General features: G+C 35.9%; 1 protein-coding gene across 1 annotated transcript in view; it reads right to left on the bottom strand.

Annotated features, from left to right (window-relative positions):
* The window catches only part of LOC148944480 (putative RNA-binding protein CG14230), a 52,324-nt gene that overhangs the window by 13,486 nt on the left and 19,558 nt on the right, over positions 1 to 19,280 (bottom strand). The window contains exons 2-4 of the mRNA XM_089099821.1: positions 13,795 to 13,889; positions 10,828 to 11,445; positions 799 to 993 (exon numbers count right to left, since the gene is read on the bottom strand). Coding sequence (XP_088955947.1) covers positions 799 to 993; positions 10,828 to 11,445; positions 13,795 to 13,889 — 908 coding nt within the window. The remainder of the gene's footprint in view (positions 1 to 798; positions 994 to 10,827; positions 11,446 to 13,794; positions 13,890 to 19,280) is intronic.

Raw genomic sequence — 19,280 nt, 5'->3', positions numbered from 1 at the left:
AAAAAAATGAAGCAAGGGACCAATTCCACTCCAAGACCTAATCAAGATTTCAGCCCCCTCTGTAAAAAACAAAAACAAAAACAATCCACTATGTTTTGACTATGAGTCTCGTGCATGTACTGATATAAGATGCACAAATTGAGGTTCTTGCTATAATCTTTAGATCGGCAAATCACCTTCAAAACAACAGTACAATTCTACCACCACTGGCCTAAATCTATCAGCTTCAGGAAAACAAGATGATCCTTTTGGCGAGCTATTTGGTACACTATCTAGTTAATGCAAGTGTTTTTTTCTTCAAATGAGCAACGTAAACACTTTCTTAATCTTGATTATTTTAAGATATATTACAGTACTGATCACAATATACCAAAAACTTTTCCAAGCCATCAAACCAAAATTAAGGCTGGCAATGCACGACGCTGTTCGAATAGAAAAAGCGAATGATCGATTATACAAAAAATAGGCTTTTAAAAAGAATCGGGCATTTATACGAAGTTTTTCATGGCGGAGATTTGAGCATACTTTAAGAAAATCTTTCAAATAACTATTTAAGGGTCTCCCCCGGGGATTTATTCATAAAACAAGTTAACACTCTAAATAAATTGACATTTGAAAGTGTGCAAAAACAGGTTTAGCCAGAAAAGAGCTTGATTTTACTGTTAGGCTCATTGTAAAACTAAAGTTCATGGACACACTGAGCCGAAACCAACACTTACATTCTTAACGCTGGCTTAATGCTGTTATTAATGTATTAATTGTATTTTAAACTAGACCTGAAAGTGATTCCCAAGATACCTCTTTCCCTTTCTTTCCTTCAAATTGCGGCCTCTCAGTGAAATCGGCCTCAAAATCACTAGCATCGTCTTCTTCATCAAAGAGTCTGGCTTTATCTATATTGAGATTTGAAGTGTCAGTAGCCACTGTTCCTTTACCATCGCCTTGTTCTTCTCCTTCATCATTAAAAATCATCTTTGTGGGTTTTGGAGCATCCTGAAAATAAGGTTAATATTTAGCTAAGGCAGTAGCAAGGGACCAAAGCAAAGAGAGAGTGCAGCAAAAGTGACACAGAGAATAGGGCAGAAGGGAAGTAGGACAGTTGGGATAATGGAGAGTAAATAATCAAGAACAATAACTCAGTTTTCTTTATTTCTCACTAGTTACTAGACTCCGACGCCACTCCGATTCATCGGCGGCAAAAAGCCAATGAAATACGCGCTGGTAGGAAAACAATTTCGGCAGCACGCTAGCGAACCGTTGGTACCATCGGCGCGGCAGGACGCCACCGATTAATCTGACGGCATGAGCTCAGCTCAGTCAGCAATGAGGAAGAAAACAAAGAACAAAACGAAATTTTATTCCTTTAGGAAGAAAAAGAAATCGCTCTGGCTGAAAACCATTAACTTTCGATTCACCACCCCCTATCACGAGAAGTAACAAGTATCCTATTCCAGCCCGGAATCACCCTTCCTGTGTCGGTTGTTTTCTTTTATTTTTTTTTTATCCTCACTTGCAGCTTAATGGATGGTTATGGAGATATGACTAAAGGTTTATTCGAAAGCTAGTGTTTACATATAGTCGCTGTGTATAAATTGCGGCTGATAGAACCAGACAAATTGTCATATGACACCTAGAAAGACACTTTTGGTGCCATGTCCAGAACGGGGGGAGGAGGATAAGAAGTTGATTAACCCTCTTAAGAAAGGTCTTGTTAAAGGAGCTCTATGGTATGAGTATGAACTCTATTGGACAATTAGACATGGTGCAATGAAATCTGTTTTATTAAAATTTATAATATTTAAGTTTTGCAGTAGTGAAAATACCTAAGCCATCGTGGTTCAGTGCAAAAGCGCTCGATACGTATAAAAAAGTAATGGGGTGCAAACCGCAGTGAAATCCCTGTTCTTACTTTATAAGTTTGTTTATGTTAGTTTCTTTTTTTCTATGCTAGGCTCCCCCCCCCCGCCAGGAAGATTCTCCCATTATTCCAAAATAAAAACAGAATATGCGATGTAGAATATCTTATAGTGTTTATTTTTACTTTATTTAAATTATTTTTAACCGTTTCTTAGAGTTTAGCTGTCAAAGCTACTACGACTAACAAATCACCACATCACCAAACCGTCTGAGGCCAACACAGCTACGCACGCTCCACCTCCATCCAAATCTATTCAACACCTCCTTCTTTACAGTCTCCCAGGAAATCCCAGTTTGCCTTTTATCTTTCTGTGCGACATCTTAACTTCCCAATCGAGGACGACCTGCTTTTCGTTTAGCCCTAGACGGTTGTTCAAAAAGGAAGATCTTTGGCAATCTGTCGTCCTTCATCCGCAGAACGTGCCTTACAGGGCTTCCACTTTTAGGGAGATTACCCTATTTTAGGGAGAAATCACTTCTTTTAGGGACACTTCTTTTGAATCTAGGGACAAAGGGAAATCTGGGGTAAAGTCAGGATTTTTAGGAAAATCTGGGGTAAAGTAAGTATTTTAAGGGAAAATTTAATTTTTTCAAACAAAAGGCTGAAAAATTCTCAAAGATTGCGCATGCTCGGTTTTTTAAAAAGTTTTACGGTGCTGTAATTGCCGATATTTCAAAAAGCTGAACCCTGGAACATTATTTAGGTAGCCTAGTATTTATTTTATTTTTTATGCGATGGCTATGATTGGGGTAAACTACCGACATAAGGGATTATTGGTTAGGCTATGCAGCAATTGTGGGCAAGGTTTATATTAACGGATTATTCAGGTAGCTAAGAAATAAACTTACCTCTATAGTCAAAAGTGCATCCTGAATCAAAATTTAACATGCATTTGCATCGGAAATAAACTTTATCCCCTGAACTTTACCATCACTAAAATTAATTTAGTGATGGATTGGCTGAGGGTCTCACTAACTGTATCAAACAAGTCATTGAAAAAAAAACTGTTGTTGAATTTTGTACAAATACTACTAATGTCAGTTTGGAGGCAATAGACCTGCTTCAACACTAATGAATGCCATGGTGTCCCATATATTGAATGTGAAATGCTCATGCCATATTATTCACTTATGTTCATCCTATGCATGCTTAGGAGATAAGTATACTGAATTTCAGGAGTTCTTTCAATCCAAAGCACTCTCATTTTTTGCACCAGGATAAACCCGTTTGTTGTTCTTTCAGGCCTGCATAAAGAGACTTATTAAGCATCAGGTTGCTATTACTCAGTATTTCATAAAAACCAATTTTGACGACCCAACTGCAACCAATGACCTTATCTTGTCAACATTACAAATCAAGTTGACAAAGCCATAACCTGAATTCATGGACTACTCTCTTTGCCTCTCCAACGAATTCAAGTTTTTCACTCCCTAAAGGCAAGTGTCAGCAAACTTGTGAATGATGAAGCGTCTAACTTCATGAAACTGGACTGTATTCGCAGCGTTGCTTTGTTTACCGAACTGGATCCTTACCTTTCAAGTGAGTACCTGCCTTTAAACCAGACATATCTGGGAATAGCTGTAACCAATGCAATGCAAGGACTCGTAGATGCTCAAGGGCCAAGTGATAATATAGATCTCTTTTATCAGTCTTGTTGAAGACACTAAATAGTCCTAAACAAGCACATCCAAGACCCTTCCAAGAGGCTTTGGTTGAACCAAGGGATGCAAGAAATTTGAAACCAAAATCTCTAAGGCTACTGTTTGTAAGATTTCCTGTTCTAAGAGAAAAGTGTTGCCTCCAGAAAATGGACATAGAATGGAGGTTACAAGCAATGACTGATGTCACTGAGCTTCATTTGGGAGATACCCATGTTGAAGACATGTTAGTCGAGCAGTACTGGATAGAGATATTTAGTCTAGAGACTCGCAGTGGCGAAATCATGTATCCGGAATTGCGGAAGCGCATATATATCATTATCTGAAGTAAAAAAATAACAATTTGATCCTGCGCTGTGCAACATCAAATCATGCAATCATGTAGATTGTATGGAAATGTAAAGCAAAATATACCTTCTTTCTAGGGAGAAAAATAGGGAGAAATCAGACCTAAACATAGGGAAAATTGATATAAAAATAGGGAAAATTGAAATCGAAAAGTGGAAGCACTGGTGCCTTAGCCATATCAATCTTTCTCTCACTATAGCCCTAGATAGCGGGATAGAACCACACTTTTCAAAAAGCCTGCTGTTTGAAATACGGTCACTAAGTCGGACACCCAAACAATCCGTGACAATTTCTCTTGGAAACATTTAACAAATTTTCCTCCATTTTTCGGAGCGCCCATGCTTCATAACCACACTTGACCATTGTCATCACTGTAGCTTCTAATACTTTAATCTTGGTTTGCAGACTTATCTTCCTAATCTTTCAAACTCTTTTCAACTACGAAGAAACACCTTGAGCCTTGGCTATTCTACTTTTAACATCTCACTGCCCCCATTGTCTTTAGTAATAGCCCTGTCAAGGTGTATGAAGCTGTCCACTTGATCGATCTTTTTGTTAACCAACGTCACATTTTCATTTTCACTTATTCCTAGCCTTAGCGATTTAGTCTTCTTAACATCAATTTTCAAACCCGAGCATCTCCGAAGTTTTCACGTCCACGAGGGGGGGGGGTAAGAGGGTATCGCTCTTCTATAAACGATAAATTCTGCTAATTTTAGGATTTAATGTTACTATTTAGTTTAATAATAAAGGCGTAGTCAAGAATTATTCCCTGAAATCAAGAGAGATTAGGCACCAGTCTCTACCTCCCTCTCCCCTCCCTAGAACTAATTCTATGTTTATTTGAAGGCTCAAAGAGAGTTGAGATATTTCTTCATTAAGATGCACATTTTGAGGCATCCATTCCCCCCCCCCCCCCCGGAAAAAAAGTTACCCACCACCTCTCCTTCATAATATGTTATGTAAAATTAAACACTTTTCTTCTTTCTTTTTATCTGTCTTAATTTTAATTTGTTCGCTCAATTTTACCTTTGGGGAGGATTGTCCATGTTCCATTAAACCATGTTTTCATCGCCCCGTTCTGCATTGTTTTGACACGGATCAATAGATGTTTCGGCCGTCTAGAACAAGGGCCAAGTAGGAGGCGCATCAATTGGAGATCCAAAAGGGCTTTAATGGACACGTCAGATTATTCAGATTTGAACGATACGTCACTCGCCGTATTTTCAACAGACTTGAAACACCTTTTTGATGGAGAAAATTGACGTCGAGTGGCGGCGCGCCAATGCGCACTACCGTTTTGCTAAGGGAAGACGGTATTCGCCGCCGAAAAGAAAACCGGCACGGCGTTGAGGTATACTCCTTCAGCAATTTTTTCTATGATTTTGGCATGAGGGCTTGCTTGGTATAGTGTCGAAAAGATGTCATTCTGACATTCTGGATACATAGGATGTCTTTTGACTGAGATCCACGTCCCTCTCAACATTCCCGAAAGTTCAAACTTAATACCCTAGCAAATCTTGAGATCTTCCACACATGCTCTTTTGACAACCATTTTGAAAACCTAATTGTACACAAAGTCTTTTCCTTTAGTTCAAGTTTCCCTGAAAGTTTCAACTAAATAGCCTTGGGTGTTTTTTAGTATTTTCATCTTAATACTCTTAGCCGTCCCTGAGGTATTGTGCACACCATTTTGACAGCCTGCATACACATAGTATCTTCCGATGTGCGTAGTTCAACATCCCCAGGAAGTTTTAACTTAATACCCTTAGCCGTTCCTGAGATGGTGCAGATACCCGCGTTTAACAAAATGGTTGCACATGGTTTCTTATGATCTAGTTCAATATCCCAATCGAAAATATGTTTCAACTTAATATTCTTAGTTGTTCCTGAAATACTGCATGTATCTCTTTTTGATAGCTGGAATGCACATCGTTTTTTTTTAAGTTCAAAACGCTTCAAATCATTCTCTAAAATTTCAACCCAGTCCCCTCTGCTGTTCCTGATATATTACGGATATGCCGGTTTCACAATCTGCATACATAAGGTATCTTTTGATTTAGTTCACCATCCCCCTCAATTTTCCTAGAAGTTTTAATGCAATACGCTTAACTGTTCATGAGATATTACAGATGCACACTTTTGACAACCTGGCTGCACATGATGTCTTTTGATAAAGCTCAAAATCCCAATTGATTCCTGACAGTTTTAACTTAATACTCCTAGCTACTCCTGAGACATAGCAGATACCCCCTTTTGATAACTAGGATGAACATAGTATCCTTTGACTAAGTTCGATACCACCTTCAACATTCTCTGAAAGCTTCAGGTTTATACCCTTTGCAGTTCCAGAGATATCACAAATACGCCTTTCTGAGAACCTGGATACACAAAGTAGTATCTTTTGGTTTAGTTCAGGCCTTTTTAAACTATGGGTCGCGATCCCAAATGGGGTCGCGTGGCAAAATTCTGGGGTTGCGAAAGATTTTGATGTTAAATATTTAAATACACGATTTCATAACATCTAGATTTGTATTTTTGCAAAGTTACTCTCACAAACCTGCAAACAAAATAGGTTGGAATGTGCACACACGCGTTCAGTGAGACAATGATTCAGTAACACTGGCTGCAATGTGAACTAGTGTAGTATTGACTCTCTTCCCAGTGTTACCACATTGGATTATTTCTCCCCAGACTGGCTTATTTTGATGTTGACTGGTGAGAATTTTTTTAATCTATCCACCAGCTTAAATCTTGGCTAATTTTATTGTGATCTGGCCTATTTTTTGGCATTAACTACTTTTTTGGGAAAAAATTAATTTCTTCACACATCCATACATCATTTAAATCCAATAAGTTTTTACGTCATATAACGAAGCTGTACTCTCTGTATGCTCGAAAGGCTGGAAAGGACAAAGTAAAGGCCTTTGTTCGTCAATTCTTCTAATAGATCCAGAGTTATGTTCTCAGATATTGCATTTGGCACGGTAAAAATGGTTTTTCAGGGTTCGGATTTATTTTTTCTACCTTCTGACAACACAGGGCCCTCTACTGAAGTCAACTGTGAGTGTTCCACCGTAAGGAGATTTCCTTTTGTTTTTTATTTATTCACTAATTAATCAATTATTATATGCAATATCTTATTTTATATATTTATTTGATTTTGGGATCAAAATAATGTTTAGCCAGGATAAATGGTTCAACTTAAATAAAAATAGTAATGACGCAGATAATAATGCTACAAAGTCAGCTCAGACAGGACAAAGTATTGAAAAACAAACATTTAATATGCGAAACAGAAAATATGATGGGTCTTTCCTTCAATTTTGCTTAACATTTTAAAACTATGAAAAACCTCTTTGTTTGATCTAGCCTACAATAAATTATTGGCTCCAGAGAGTATGAAACCTTCAAAATTAAAACGTCTTGAATCAAAGACTTTTTTATGTCAATAAACCAAAATAATATTTTGAAAGACCTTACAAATCTTTGAATAAAGCAAAAAAAAATCCTTTGAATAATTTATGACAATTAATGAAAAATATTTACTAGCGTCATATGAAGTTTCATACAGTATTGCTAAAATTAAAATGCCGTTCACCATTTGATAAGATCTTGTATTGCCTCCTGCTATTTGTAGAAAAATAGTAGATATACTATATGGAAGTAAATATGTCAATTATATTAAAAAAAATTCTTTATCAAACGACACTGTCTCGAATAGAATTTTTGATATTAACACTTATTACAAGAAATAAAGAAAGCCCAAAATTTTAAATTCAGTTGAACGAAACAACTGTTGTTACTAAATTGACTCAGTTGTTAGTATATATCAGGTGTATTTATAAAGATTCATGGAGGAAGAATTATTGACGTCCTATGAAGGATCGTACTAAAGGGAAAGACATATATTGTAAAGTGGATAAATTTTTAATACTGAAGGTTTAGAATGGAAAAATTGCTGTTGAATATGCTCAGATGGTGCAAGAACAATAACGGGCAAAACAATTGGTTCTACATCAAGCTGCTCATTATGATCATATAAATTTTAATCACTGCCTTATTCTCCAAGAGAATATATTTTTTGAAACGAAAAACATAGCACCAGAATTAAACGATCTGCATCAGGATGCGGTTGAGATTATAAATTTTTATTAAGAGTCATGCCCTTAACAGGCGTTTTTTTTCAAATATCTTTAAGGATACGGATTACAACCACAAAACTTTGTTATTATATGCAAAAGTAAGATTGTTGTCAAGAGATCAAGATTAAGAAGATTATTTTTATTAAAGGACGAAATTGAAATATTTTTAACCAAAGGAAAAATGTGAAATTGCTGGGTTTTTTTTTCAAAATGACTTATGGCTATCCAAGTTGTGTTATCTGTCAGACATCTTTGCAAAATTAAACAATCTCATCTTATCTATTCAAGGAAGAAAATACAATAAATTTACTTAAAATGATGAAATTGATGCCATGAAGAATCAGCTTAGCTTGTCAACTATATTTTTTTTTTTTAGTTTGTGTGGCCAAACTATTTAGAATTTATTGGGTGATCTTACCATAACCTGTAGAGCTTGGATGAGTAATCCAAATAAACGGGAGAAAACTAAAAGCCGACATCTACTTTCCCTGAAATCTTTGAAAAACCTTGTAACTTCTCTTGTTTTGTGCTGGAGATAGATATATTTACTTTTAGAGAAACTTATATCATTAGGAAGTGTAAATTTTGTCGCTTTTTTTCGATCAAACGGAGCCAAATTTTCTTTTTAAAATTCAGGAAAGAGTTGTCCCTAAAAACGTTCTAGTATATCTGCTAGGAAAATGCCCAAAATAACCTTATAAGAAATATCATTTGATCAATCTGACAGCTCTCCAAATTTTCTGTTGTACAACCCGCTTTGATTGAAAACTTTGCCGACAGAAATACATTGCCTTGTCAATCAAACTTCATAATTAAATCACAAATTCTCAATAGGTTTCAATGATAAGTAGATTCCTGGGAGAAGTCGCTAATTGACCCTTTGCCTTTGAGACAGTCAGTCGACATTGAGGCTCACAAAATGATGTTAAAAGTATCAAATCCTCTTAAAAGCCCTGGAAACACAGTTCTGTACATAATTTATATTAAATATTTATTTCAAAGAGGTAGCTTGGATTCAAAAGCTTTTTGGATTGGCTTAAGTAAGGTTTATCACCTGCCACCTAAAGTTCAAGAGGAATTTGATGGGCTTTCGAGTGACTCAGACTTAAAAATACAACTTCCAAAAAAACCTCCACTGAATTCTGGATCAGAACTTGAACTGAATTGCCCACAATCGCTGATACGGTGTTAAATATTTTTTCTCCGATTCAACACCGCATATTTATGTTAAGTTCCTTAACATAAATAAATTATTAAGTTACACAAGTTACTTAGTATTAAATCTCAATATTGTTCATCACAAAAAAATGTTCAAGAGGTCTTATGTCCAGCAGCATCAAACATCCCACCAAGATTTAATTTGTTATGCGATAAAAAAAAACCGGCACATCCATCTCATTAAATTTTTTCCTTTAATTTTCATTTAATACTTACCACTCAATGTCTGCACTCGAATATATTCGAGCGAAATCAGACGGTCAGAATTCTTTTTTATTTGTCTTATTGCAAAAAATGCAATTTTGGCGAGAAATAGGGCATATATTTTTTATAATCATGATAAATACAATTTTGCAACTTTTTGTGCAGTTTTTAATTTAAAATTTTTGCATGTTTCTCAACGAATTCTAATACTATAAATTTTCGTATGAATATTTATATTATTACCTAATAAATAAATCATCAAACAAAAAATATTAATCTTTTTGTTTCATATTTATATGGGGTCGCCAGGAAACTCGGAATCGCAAATGGGGTCGTGAATGAAAAGTTTAAGAAGCCTTGGTTTAGTTCCATATCTCCCTCAACATTCCCTGAAAATTTCAAGTTAATAACCTTTGTCATTCCTTAGACATTGGAGTTTAGCCCATTGGACAATCTAGATACACTTAAACTCTTTTGATTAACTTCAATAGTAGTAGCAGTAACAGGAAGAGAAGTAGCGAAAGCAGTAACAGTCACAGTCGCAACTGGAGTAGTAGTAGAAGTTGTCGCAAATAGTTATAGTCGCAGAGGTAAGTAATCGCAGTCATAGACGAAAATGGTCGCAGTTGCAAGTAGTAAGAGTAAAAACTTGCATAACTCACAACCCTTGTCCCAGGGGCTATTTGGGGTCATGTAATCACCAGAGACATAGTTATTTGGTTCTCAGACTATTTTAAACAAAATGCCTACCTCAAAGTTTTAATCGGATGTCTTGGAGGGGGGGGGAGGGTAGCTAAGAAGGGCGTGGGAGGTCTCATAGGGCATTCATCTGTTAATACATCCAATTTTATGACTTAGCCAAACACGTTTCAAACTCAATTCCTCTAAATTATTCTAGAATTTCCTTAGGCCTTGCACGTGCACTTTTCTTTCTCAGCAATTTTTTTTTATAATTAAAATACATATTTTTTAAATCCTTTAGACCCAATAAACAATTTGCCATACCCTAACAAAATAAAACAAAATCAACAAGTTGTAGAACCTTAAGTTACAACAAAAGCGTGAAAAAGATTCCACTGTTTATTATTTTTTGAATACCATTGCCTTCCCCATTTTTTGGATGAAAAAAAAAATTTTGTTATTAATAACAAGGTTAAAAGTTAAGAGAGGAGTAAGAGTAGGTTGAGATCAAGGGGCAACTAAATTTCTATCAAAGTATGGAAGAGAATAACCTTGTACAAGAGGTGCTGTTACCTCTATTTTTTGCTTGGATGCAATTTCCCCATAAGCTATCATAAAAACAACTAATTTGTCATAATAATAAAAAAAAACTTACCACTAATGATAAAGCCGCCTTCACCAGATTCTTTTGACTTAAGAAAGCTTTACTCCTTTCCTCAAGTGACTTTAAACGCTTCTCATTATCACTCTTCTTTTTAGAATATTTATCCACATGTTTCTTCTGGTCATCTACCTTCTTTTCTTTTTTCTTTGGTTTTTTTACTTTGACTTCATTATCAGAGTTAGTATCAGCCCACACAGAAGAAAACTTCTCAAGAGACTTCAAAATGTCAGAATTTCCCTCTTGAAATTTCTTGTTTTCACAGACAATTTTCTCATTTTCTAACACATCTTTCTTGTTTTCAACTTCACGCTTTTTCTTTCTTGATACTTCTTTAACTAGATCAGTAGTCTGGCTTTCATGTCCTTGATTACTAGTTATACTATATACTATTTGAGTAGCATCTATTTTTCCTGTAGTTACAGCGCAAGTACCATTAAAAGGCTTGATCTTCCATTGGAACTCTTCATTTTCCGAGTTGTGTGTTTTTCTTTTGTTCTTCTCAATGCATCTAGTTGCCTTATGCTCATCTCTTTCACCGCTGTCGGTAACAACGGTTCTCAAATCTGGTGAAACTTTAATTTCGGTTTCTGTTTTCTTCCTCTTTTCTTCCTGGAACCAAAAACATATTTAGAGTTCGGCATTAATATTTTTCAAACAAATAAGATAGGCCAATTGCAGGTAAATAAACTATACAAAGCAAATGAGCTTGTATAGATGTCAAGATGTCAATAAAATATTTTTCAAACAAATAAGATAGGCCAATTGCAGGTAAATAAACTATACAAAGCAAATGAGCTTGTATAGATGTCGCTGTTAAATAAACTGATTTTGTCAGATACCACTGGCACGTAAGAAAAAAAATAAAAAAATAAAAACAAATTCTTCATGATGCATATAAAGAGAATAATTATCCTGTATATTCAGGGTGTGCAACCCATCTTTAATCCTATACTATACATAGTCCTCTATATTAGGGCGGCTGTCGCCCTCTTAAACTCCTTGCTGTTTATGCTAAAGTTTGACCCTGTTATCTCAACGTTTCAAGAAAATAAACTTAAACGTAAGAACAATGTCGCAAAATAAACGACATTTCTACAGCCTCATTTCCAGAACAAAAAAAAAACTAATTCGGGAATGTAAAAAAAAGAAACAATAGAATCTTTTAAAAAAATAGAATTGTTGATTCAGACATTTTGAAAGTAATTGAAAAAAGAAACAGTTACAATTAGCATCGGTCTATTTTAAGGTTTTAAATGTTTCAGAATAGTACCAGCCAATAATTTGTATTTTTGAATGAGATTTGCCTTTTTTAATTGAGTACAATTTTAATCAAACTGATGGATCGTCAAATGCAAAATTCATAATTGCAACCGCTATTTATTTCCTTTTTTACAATCTTTTCTGGGAAACCATGGTCAAACTTTACCGTAAAGAGTAGTCACTGTTGGAGGTAGGCACCCGTGTAATGTACAGGATTATGCATAGTATAAAGACAGAAGGCATCCCCATGAATATATAGGATAATTTGGGTTTCTTTGATGTTGGAATTTCGCTCTTTTATCCATCAGGAAAACTTTTTATTTTTACTTTTGTTTAAAATTCAAGTCAGTTGATTCAATGAGATTGTTCAAGATCGTTGATGCAATAATTGGGATCCAGTATTGTTCTATTTGCAGTTGCTCTGATGTTCAATCGCCATTTAGCTGCTTGATAGGTGCTCGTATTTTAAAGGGTAGAAAAAGGCCCATTTTCCTCCTCCTCCTATCTTCCTATACCTGTTTCATATTTTTCTATAATCGGTTACATTTTTCTATCCAAAGTATTTGAATATTTTTTTTGCTGCAAGGCTCATTCTATTTCATCACTCAGTTGTAATAAATTTCCAACATCTTATGTTGAACCAATCACGTGATTGGTTTTATGATTACAAATAATTTACAGTCATTTTGTTCATGTACAGTTTCCGACACTAGGCTTAAGCTTCGGATTGGATATTCAAAAATCACTGATAATATGGAAAAGTCAACTTATTTTTTGCTATGCTTTAGCAATGAACGTAGATCTTTTTTTTTTTTAACTACGCAGTAAATATTTTTTAAGAGCTTTTTTTAATTTCCACTTACTAAAGGAACTGGGAGGGGGCGTGTTCAACAGGTGGAATATCAAACATCCACCTAAGCGTTCCGGACCTTAGAGATGTCAATAGTACATTATATTTGTTTCCCAGCCTTCCCACTTCATAAATGTCAAAATAGGTCTCATTTTTGGTCTGATGAGTTACTCTACGATTGCATCATTAAGACAAATCTATTAAAAAAAACATTTAGATCAAACGGTTAGCTTTTAACTGAGCTCTTCTGCTTATGATGGAAGGTATTACAGTATTTAAATAGAGTGTTTATCGAGTATTAACATCTTTTGTCCCTCAAGACACATCAATGGACATACATGTTAATGCTAAGATATATGGAACTGGGAAATTTATAATAAATAAACCTAAATTACTTTTGGTCATACAGTATATACATCTCCGAAGCAGATAATGAACTAGGTTAAGTGAACATGATTCGATCCGAAATCTAATTGAGAAAGCGGGTCGGCTTAATTATTAGAGGTTTATTGAAAAGGAGACCAAAAAGTGCTATATAATATTTTTCAAGGAAGGCGATTTGATTAGACGTCAAGTAGTGTCTAGTGGGTTTCAAGCTCTTTTTAAAATTCTCTAAAATAAATTTCCATAATTAAAATCATTATTCAGTTAAAACCCGCAATAGTTATTATTTTCGAATTAGCATCCAACACAAATTAGCACCAACAAGAATAATTCTATAATCCTCTTCAAAGCACATGTACAAAACAGTCTTAATAGGGAAAGAGACTGAATGAAACAGGGATACACAGATACCTGTTTATTTCAGAGTGATAAGACAGAATAACTTCAAAGGCCGAAGTCTATACCTGTTCACGCTTTAAGCGATCCAAGAAGTTTTCTTTAGCTTCCTCCACTCGTATAATATTTCCGTGGTAGCGACTATTGTTCAGTTTTTGGATGCCTGCAAGTTGAGAAGCTGACATTAGCTTTTTTTCCTTACAATTGGTTCAAGTTCAGAACTAATTTTTACTTTTCAATCTTCGAAGAATAACGCAGTTTTCTATATTACTGGTTCGTTAATTATACTATAGTTATTATTTTTTTCAATATATATAGAACAATGTTGTTTTAAATACCTGATGCACTCTTTACTTTTCTTTGCTCCTGGTCTAGCTGACCTGTTCCTGGTCCCCTAGTCTGGTAGTAGGAACTATTTCAGAATGTTATATTCTCTTGAATAGGTTCGAAATAAAAAAAAAAACATATATTGAATGTCTTTTCTTTATTTGGTTTATTTGGTTTATGTTGATACGATGAGGTTTTATCTGCCAGGTTCTTGTCTCACCTCGTTTGCTGATGACACTGCATTAACATTTTCTAGCCGGTGTTTACATAGTTTGATTTTGAAGGTTAATCACATTTTAAGAAGTTTCCATATTTTTACTAGTTTAGGCTTACTGTCTGTTAATATCGCGGAAACTAGTTTACCTTATATTCAAGAGTAGTCGAGCCCCAGGGCATTAATGGAAAAATTTTGTTTGCGAAGGAGCCAGTGAAAGAAGTGCACGAAACGCGATACCTTGGATTCTACCTGGATTACAATCTTTCGTGGAAACGACGTAGTGATGTTGTTGCAACGAAAGTTGCACAAGGAGTTGGAGCAATTCGACATTTTAAGAATTTTTTACCACCACAAATTTTATTCCTTTTTTTTAATGCTTTAGTCCACCCATACATTTCATATAGATGTTTGTTGTGGTCAAGCAACTTTTATTCAAATCCTAAACGAGTAAAAATTCTTCAGAACAAAGCTATACGACTTATTGCTGGATACTTAGAAACAGTCAATGACACTGATAAGCAGGAATATTCCCGTATCAGTGTTGGAGTTGTATCAGTTCTGAGGTATTTCATGGTTTTTACAGAAAAATATACTACTTCATAGTTATAGTACCCGCAATGCTGACAATCTAGTCACTGAATACAGGAGTGGAACTAGAGCAGGTTGTCAGATATATAGGTCCTAAGGTTTGGAATTATCTTCCAGTGAGCATTCGGGCGGAGGAGCACCTTGGTTTGTTTAAAAGAAAAATGAAAAATTTTCTTTTGGGTCTTGGGTCATAGATGTTTTTTTTCTATGATTAGAGATTGGTCATAATTTGGTTATTTATTATTATTTATTTCCATTTTTTTTTTCGTTTGTTAAGAGTTTTGTTTGTTAAGTGTTTGTTATTTATGTGGTCGCCCAGTATCAAGGGCTTTTATGTCCTTCTTTGGGCAGCCACTTAGATTAATGTTATGTGTTATATCATTTTGTAATAAATAGAATTGAATTGAAAAAATAGAATTGCCCTGAAGACAGTGAGGGGAGAGTCCTGCTCAAAGGCATAATTTCCAGAACTTTCAACAGCGTTGAACAAATTGGCTATCTCAAAATTTTATATTGGATGTGTTTGGAGAAATGGTGGGCTTGGAAGGGATGTTAGTTGCCTTCAAATCACTTTCGACTATTAAAAAGGCACTAGCCATTTCAATTTCCAATCGAATTAGCCCTTTTTGAAGTTTCTACGACAACAATTTCTATAAATACCATATATGCCCCCAATGCATAACTTACAACCCTTGCTCTGAGGGCAGTGGTGGGGGCGGGGGTGTCATCCTCAAAGACCTAGCTTCCAAAAATTTCAACTACCTTGAACAAAATGGCTATCTAAAATTTTTGATTCAATGTGTTTGGGGAAAAGGTGGGCGTGAGAGAGGGGTTAGTTGCCCTCCAATCACATTCGACTATTAAAAAGGGCACTAGCCCTTTGAATTCAAGCCATTTTTTCAAGTTTCTACAACAAAGCTTTCAATAAAAACCGTATGTGCCCCCAGGGCATAACTTACAACTCTTGTCCTGAGGGGTGTGGGGGGGTTTTCATCCTAAAAGAGTTAATTTACAGGACTTTCAACTACGTTGAAAAAATGGACTATCATAAAACTTTTATTGGAGGGGTTCGGAGAAAAGGCGGGCGTGAGAGCGGGGTTAGTTTCCCATCAATCAATTTCGACTATTAAAAAGGGCATTAGCCCTTTCAATTTCCAATTGAATGAGGCCGTTTTGAAGTTTCTACAACATCGCTTTCTATAAAAACCTTATATATCCCCAGGGCATAACTGACAACCCTTGCCCTGAGGGCTGTGGGGGGGTTCTCATCCTCAAAGACATAATTTCCAGAACTTTCAACTACGTTGAAAAAAATGACAAACTCAATTTTGATTGTATGTGTTTAGGGAAATGGTGGGCATGAGAGGGGGTTAGTTGCCCTCAAATCATTTTCATCTATTAAAAGAGCACTAGCCATTTCAATTCCCAATCGAATGAGCCCTATTGGAAGTTTCTATGACAACGCTTTCTATAAGAACCTTACATGCCCCCAGGGCATAACTTACAACCTTTGCACTGAGGGCTGTGGGGGGAGGGGGGTACCATCCTCTTAAAGACCTAATTTCCGAAACTTTCAACAACGTTGAACAAAGTGACTAGCCTATGTAAAAATTTTGATTAGATGTGTTTGGGGAAACGGTGGGCGTGAGAGAGGGGTTAGTTTCAATTCAATCACTTTCGACTATCAAAAGGGCACTAGCCCTTTGAATTTACAATAGAATGAGCCCTTTTTCAAGTTTCTACTATAAAGCTTTCAATAAAAACCTTATATGCCTTATAATAAAAACCTTATAATAAAAACTTATAGCCCTTGCCCTGAAGAAAGTGGGGTGGAATGTCCTTACATTCCTTGCCCTTACAGTGAGGGGAATTTCCTGCTCAGAGATATAATTTCCAGAACTTTCAACTGTGTTGCTCAAAATGGCTATCCCAAAATTTTCATTGGATGTGTTTGGGGAAATGGTGGGCGTGGAAGGGGTGTTAGTTACCTTCCAATCACTTTCGACTATTAAAAAGAGCACTAGCCATTTTAATTTCCAATCGAATGAGCCCTTTTTGAAGTTTCTACGACAACACTTTCTATAAAAACCTTAAATGGCCCCAGGGCATAACTTACAAACCGTACCCTGAGGGCTGAGGGGGAGGGGGGGTTATCATCCTCAAAGGCTTAATTTCCAGAACTTTCAACTACGTTGAACAAAATAATTATCTCAAAATTTTGATTCGATGTGTTTGGGAAAAAAATGGGCGTGAGAGGGGGATTAGTTGCCCTCCGTTCACTTTCGACTTTTAAAAAGGGCACTAGCCCTTTGAATTTCGAATCGAATGAGCCCTTTTTGAAGTTTCTACAACAAAACTTTCTATATAAACCTTATATGCCCCCAGGGCTAAACTTACAACCCGTGCCCTGAGGGCTGTGGGGGGACTGTTCCCCTCAAAAACATAATTTCCATTTGGAAATCAACTACATTTAACAAAATAGCTATCTGAAAATTTTGATTGGATGTGTTTGGGGAAATGGTGGGCGTGGAAGGGGTGTTAGTTGCCTTCCAATCACTTTCGACTATTGAAAAGGGCACTAGCCATTCCAATTTCCAATCGAAAGAGTCCTTTTCGAAGTTTCTACGACAACTCCTTCGATACGAAGTGCCCTAGTTTCCTTTAGGAAAAACAAAATTAAAAAATAAGTAATACATTGTGCTAACATCGTTCTTTACTTAGGCAGCACTATTAGGCTGCCTATGATTCTTGCTTTTTTAGCAGCAGTGGCGGATCAAGATCTTTTTTAGGGGGGGGGTGCAAAATAGGTTGATCTGATAAACTTGCGTTAGGAGCAAGTTTAATTAACGCAAACTTGCGTTAATCAAGTAAATTACAGTACTTTAGACTATGTTAGGGGAGCGCCCTCCTCACCCCCTAGATCCGCCACTGTTTGGCAGCCAGCCTCTAAAGCCTTTTGATACAAGTTCATTGGTATTAAGTACTGGCTTAGCAATGTAATTTGCTAAATCATTTTAAATTAGATTCATAATGTGCTGAGTGAATATTCTCCAAACTCTATATTTAAAGAAGTATTATAAATTAACTTCACTTTAATTTCTATTGCCTTTTGAACAACTTGTTTCATACCCGAATCATTACTGTTACTAGCGAGGGAGGTGTTTTAAAAAGTTTTGCATGGCTAGGGTTTCCAGCAATATCGCTGCTTATACCTGAATCAAAAGAACTAGGTGCGTAGTTAGAATTTAAAGCCTTGGTTTTGTCATCCTTATGCTGTTGCAGGCGTTTTTTTTTTCCAAATGTAAGTGAAGAGCCAGCCACTATTGTAATGGGAAAAGCTGTTGCTTCAGGGCAGCAAACTCATTGATGGCAATATCGTAGTCAAAATTCTTAGATTTTTCTGGCTGGATTGCAATGACCAATAAAACGCTGTCACTCATAAGTCAGAGCTGTTCAGATATATGTTTTAATCCTCTTAAGCAATGAAAAAAATATTTCATTTGAGGCAATCGAAACATATGTGTTATAGCAATTGCAAAGGGCTCCAAGATGGTAGCAAAGGCGTCCTTGTTTGTGTAAAGGTATGCAAGAGCTTTTGACGGGCATTCTGGCGTCATACTCTGTAAATAAGGTTTTGCACAGGTTATACCTGACTCAAAGATGAACACATTTGACTGATAGCAAGGGAAATTCATTTACAAAGTCTTGTACAAGGTTAGGATTAAGGAACTTTGGCGAGGTTGGGTCCAAGACTTCTAAGTCTCAAACTACCAAGAAGTTTCCTCCAAAGAAGTTACCAAGAAGTTTCCATGGTGGCTCTGAGGTTAGAAATAAGTTACTGAATATTATGAATATGATTTTTGAAAAAAGAGAAGTATCTAACGACTTTAGGAAAATCTTAATTAAACCGCTATAAAGAAAGGTAATAAAAATTAGTGTCGTAATTATCGAGGCATTAGTCTGGTCTCTGTAGGTAGCAAATTACTTAGTAATATGATACTTTTTGGACTGAAAGGTGCTGTAGACAAAGTTTTAAGAGAAGAACAGTGCGGTTTTAGAAAAGGTAGAGGATGTGTCGATCAAATTTTCACTCTTAGGTTGATGATTGAGAAGTGCCTTAGCTGTCAAACACCATTGGTCCTCAGTTTTATAGATTATGAGCAAGCGTTCAATTATGTTGATAGAAGAGCTTTAGCAAAGGTCTTATACTTGCATGGTATACCAGCTAAATATATTAAAGTGATTAGTGATATATACGAGAATAACACTTCTGCGGTTAAGGTAGGAAATGAGGTTAGCAGCCGGTTTTGTATTAAATCAAGGATTAAGCAGGGTTGTGTTCTATCCCCCCTTAAATATGGATCATTTTGATTACCTATGTCTTAAGGAGCACAGGAAAGGCAATTGAAGACCACGTAATCA

The sequence above is a fragment of the Artemia sp. Qi Xiang Cuo genome, chromosome 14, assembly GCF_049724085.1.
Source record: "Artemia sp. Qi Xiang Cuo chromosome 14, ASM4972408v1, whole genome shotgun sequence".
Classification (NCBI taxonomy): domain Eukaryota; kingdom Metazoa; phylum Arthropoda; class Branchiopoda; order Anostraca; family Artemiidae; genus Artemia; species Artemia sp. Qi Xiang Cuo.
Note: the sequence above shows the minus strand (reverse complement) of the source record. Positions and strands in the feature narration are given on the sequence as shown.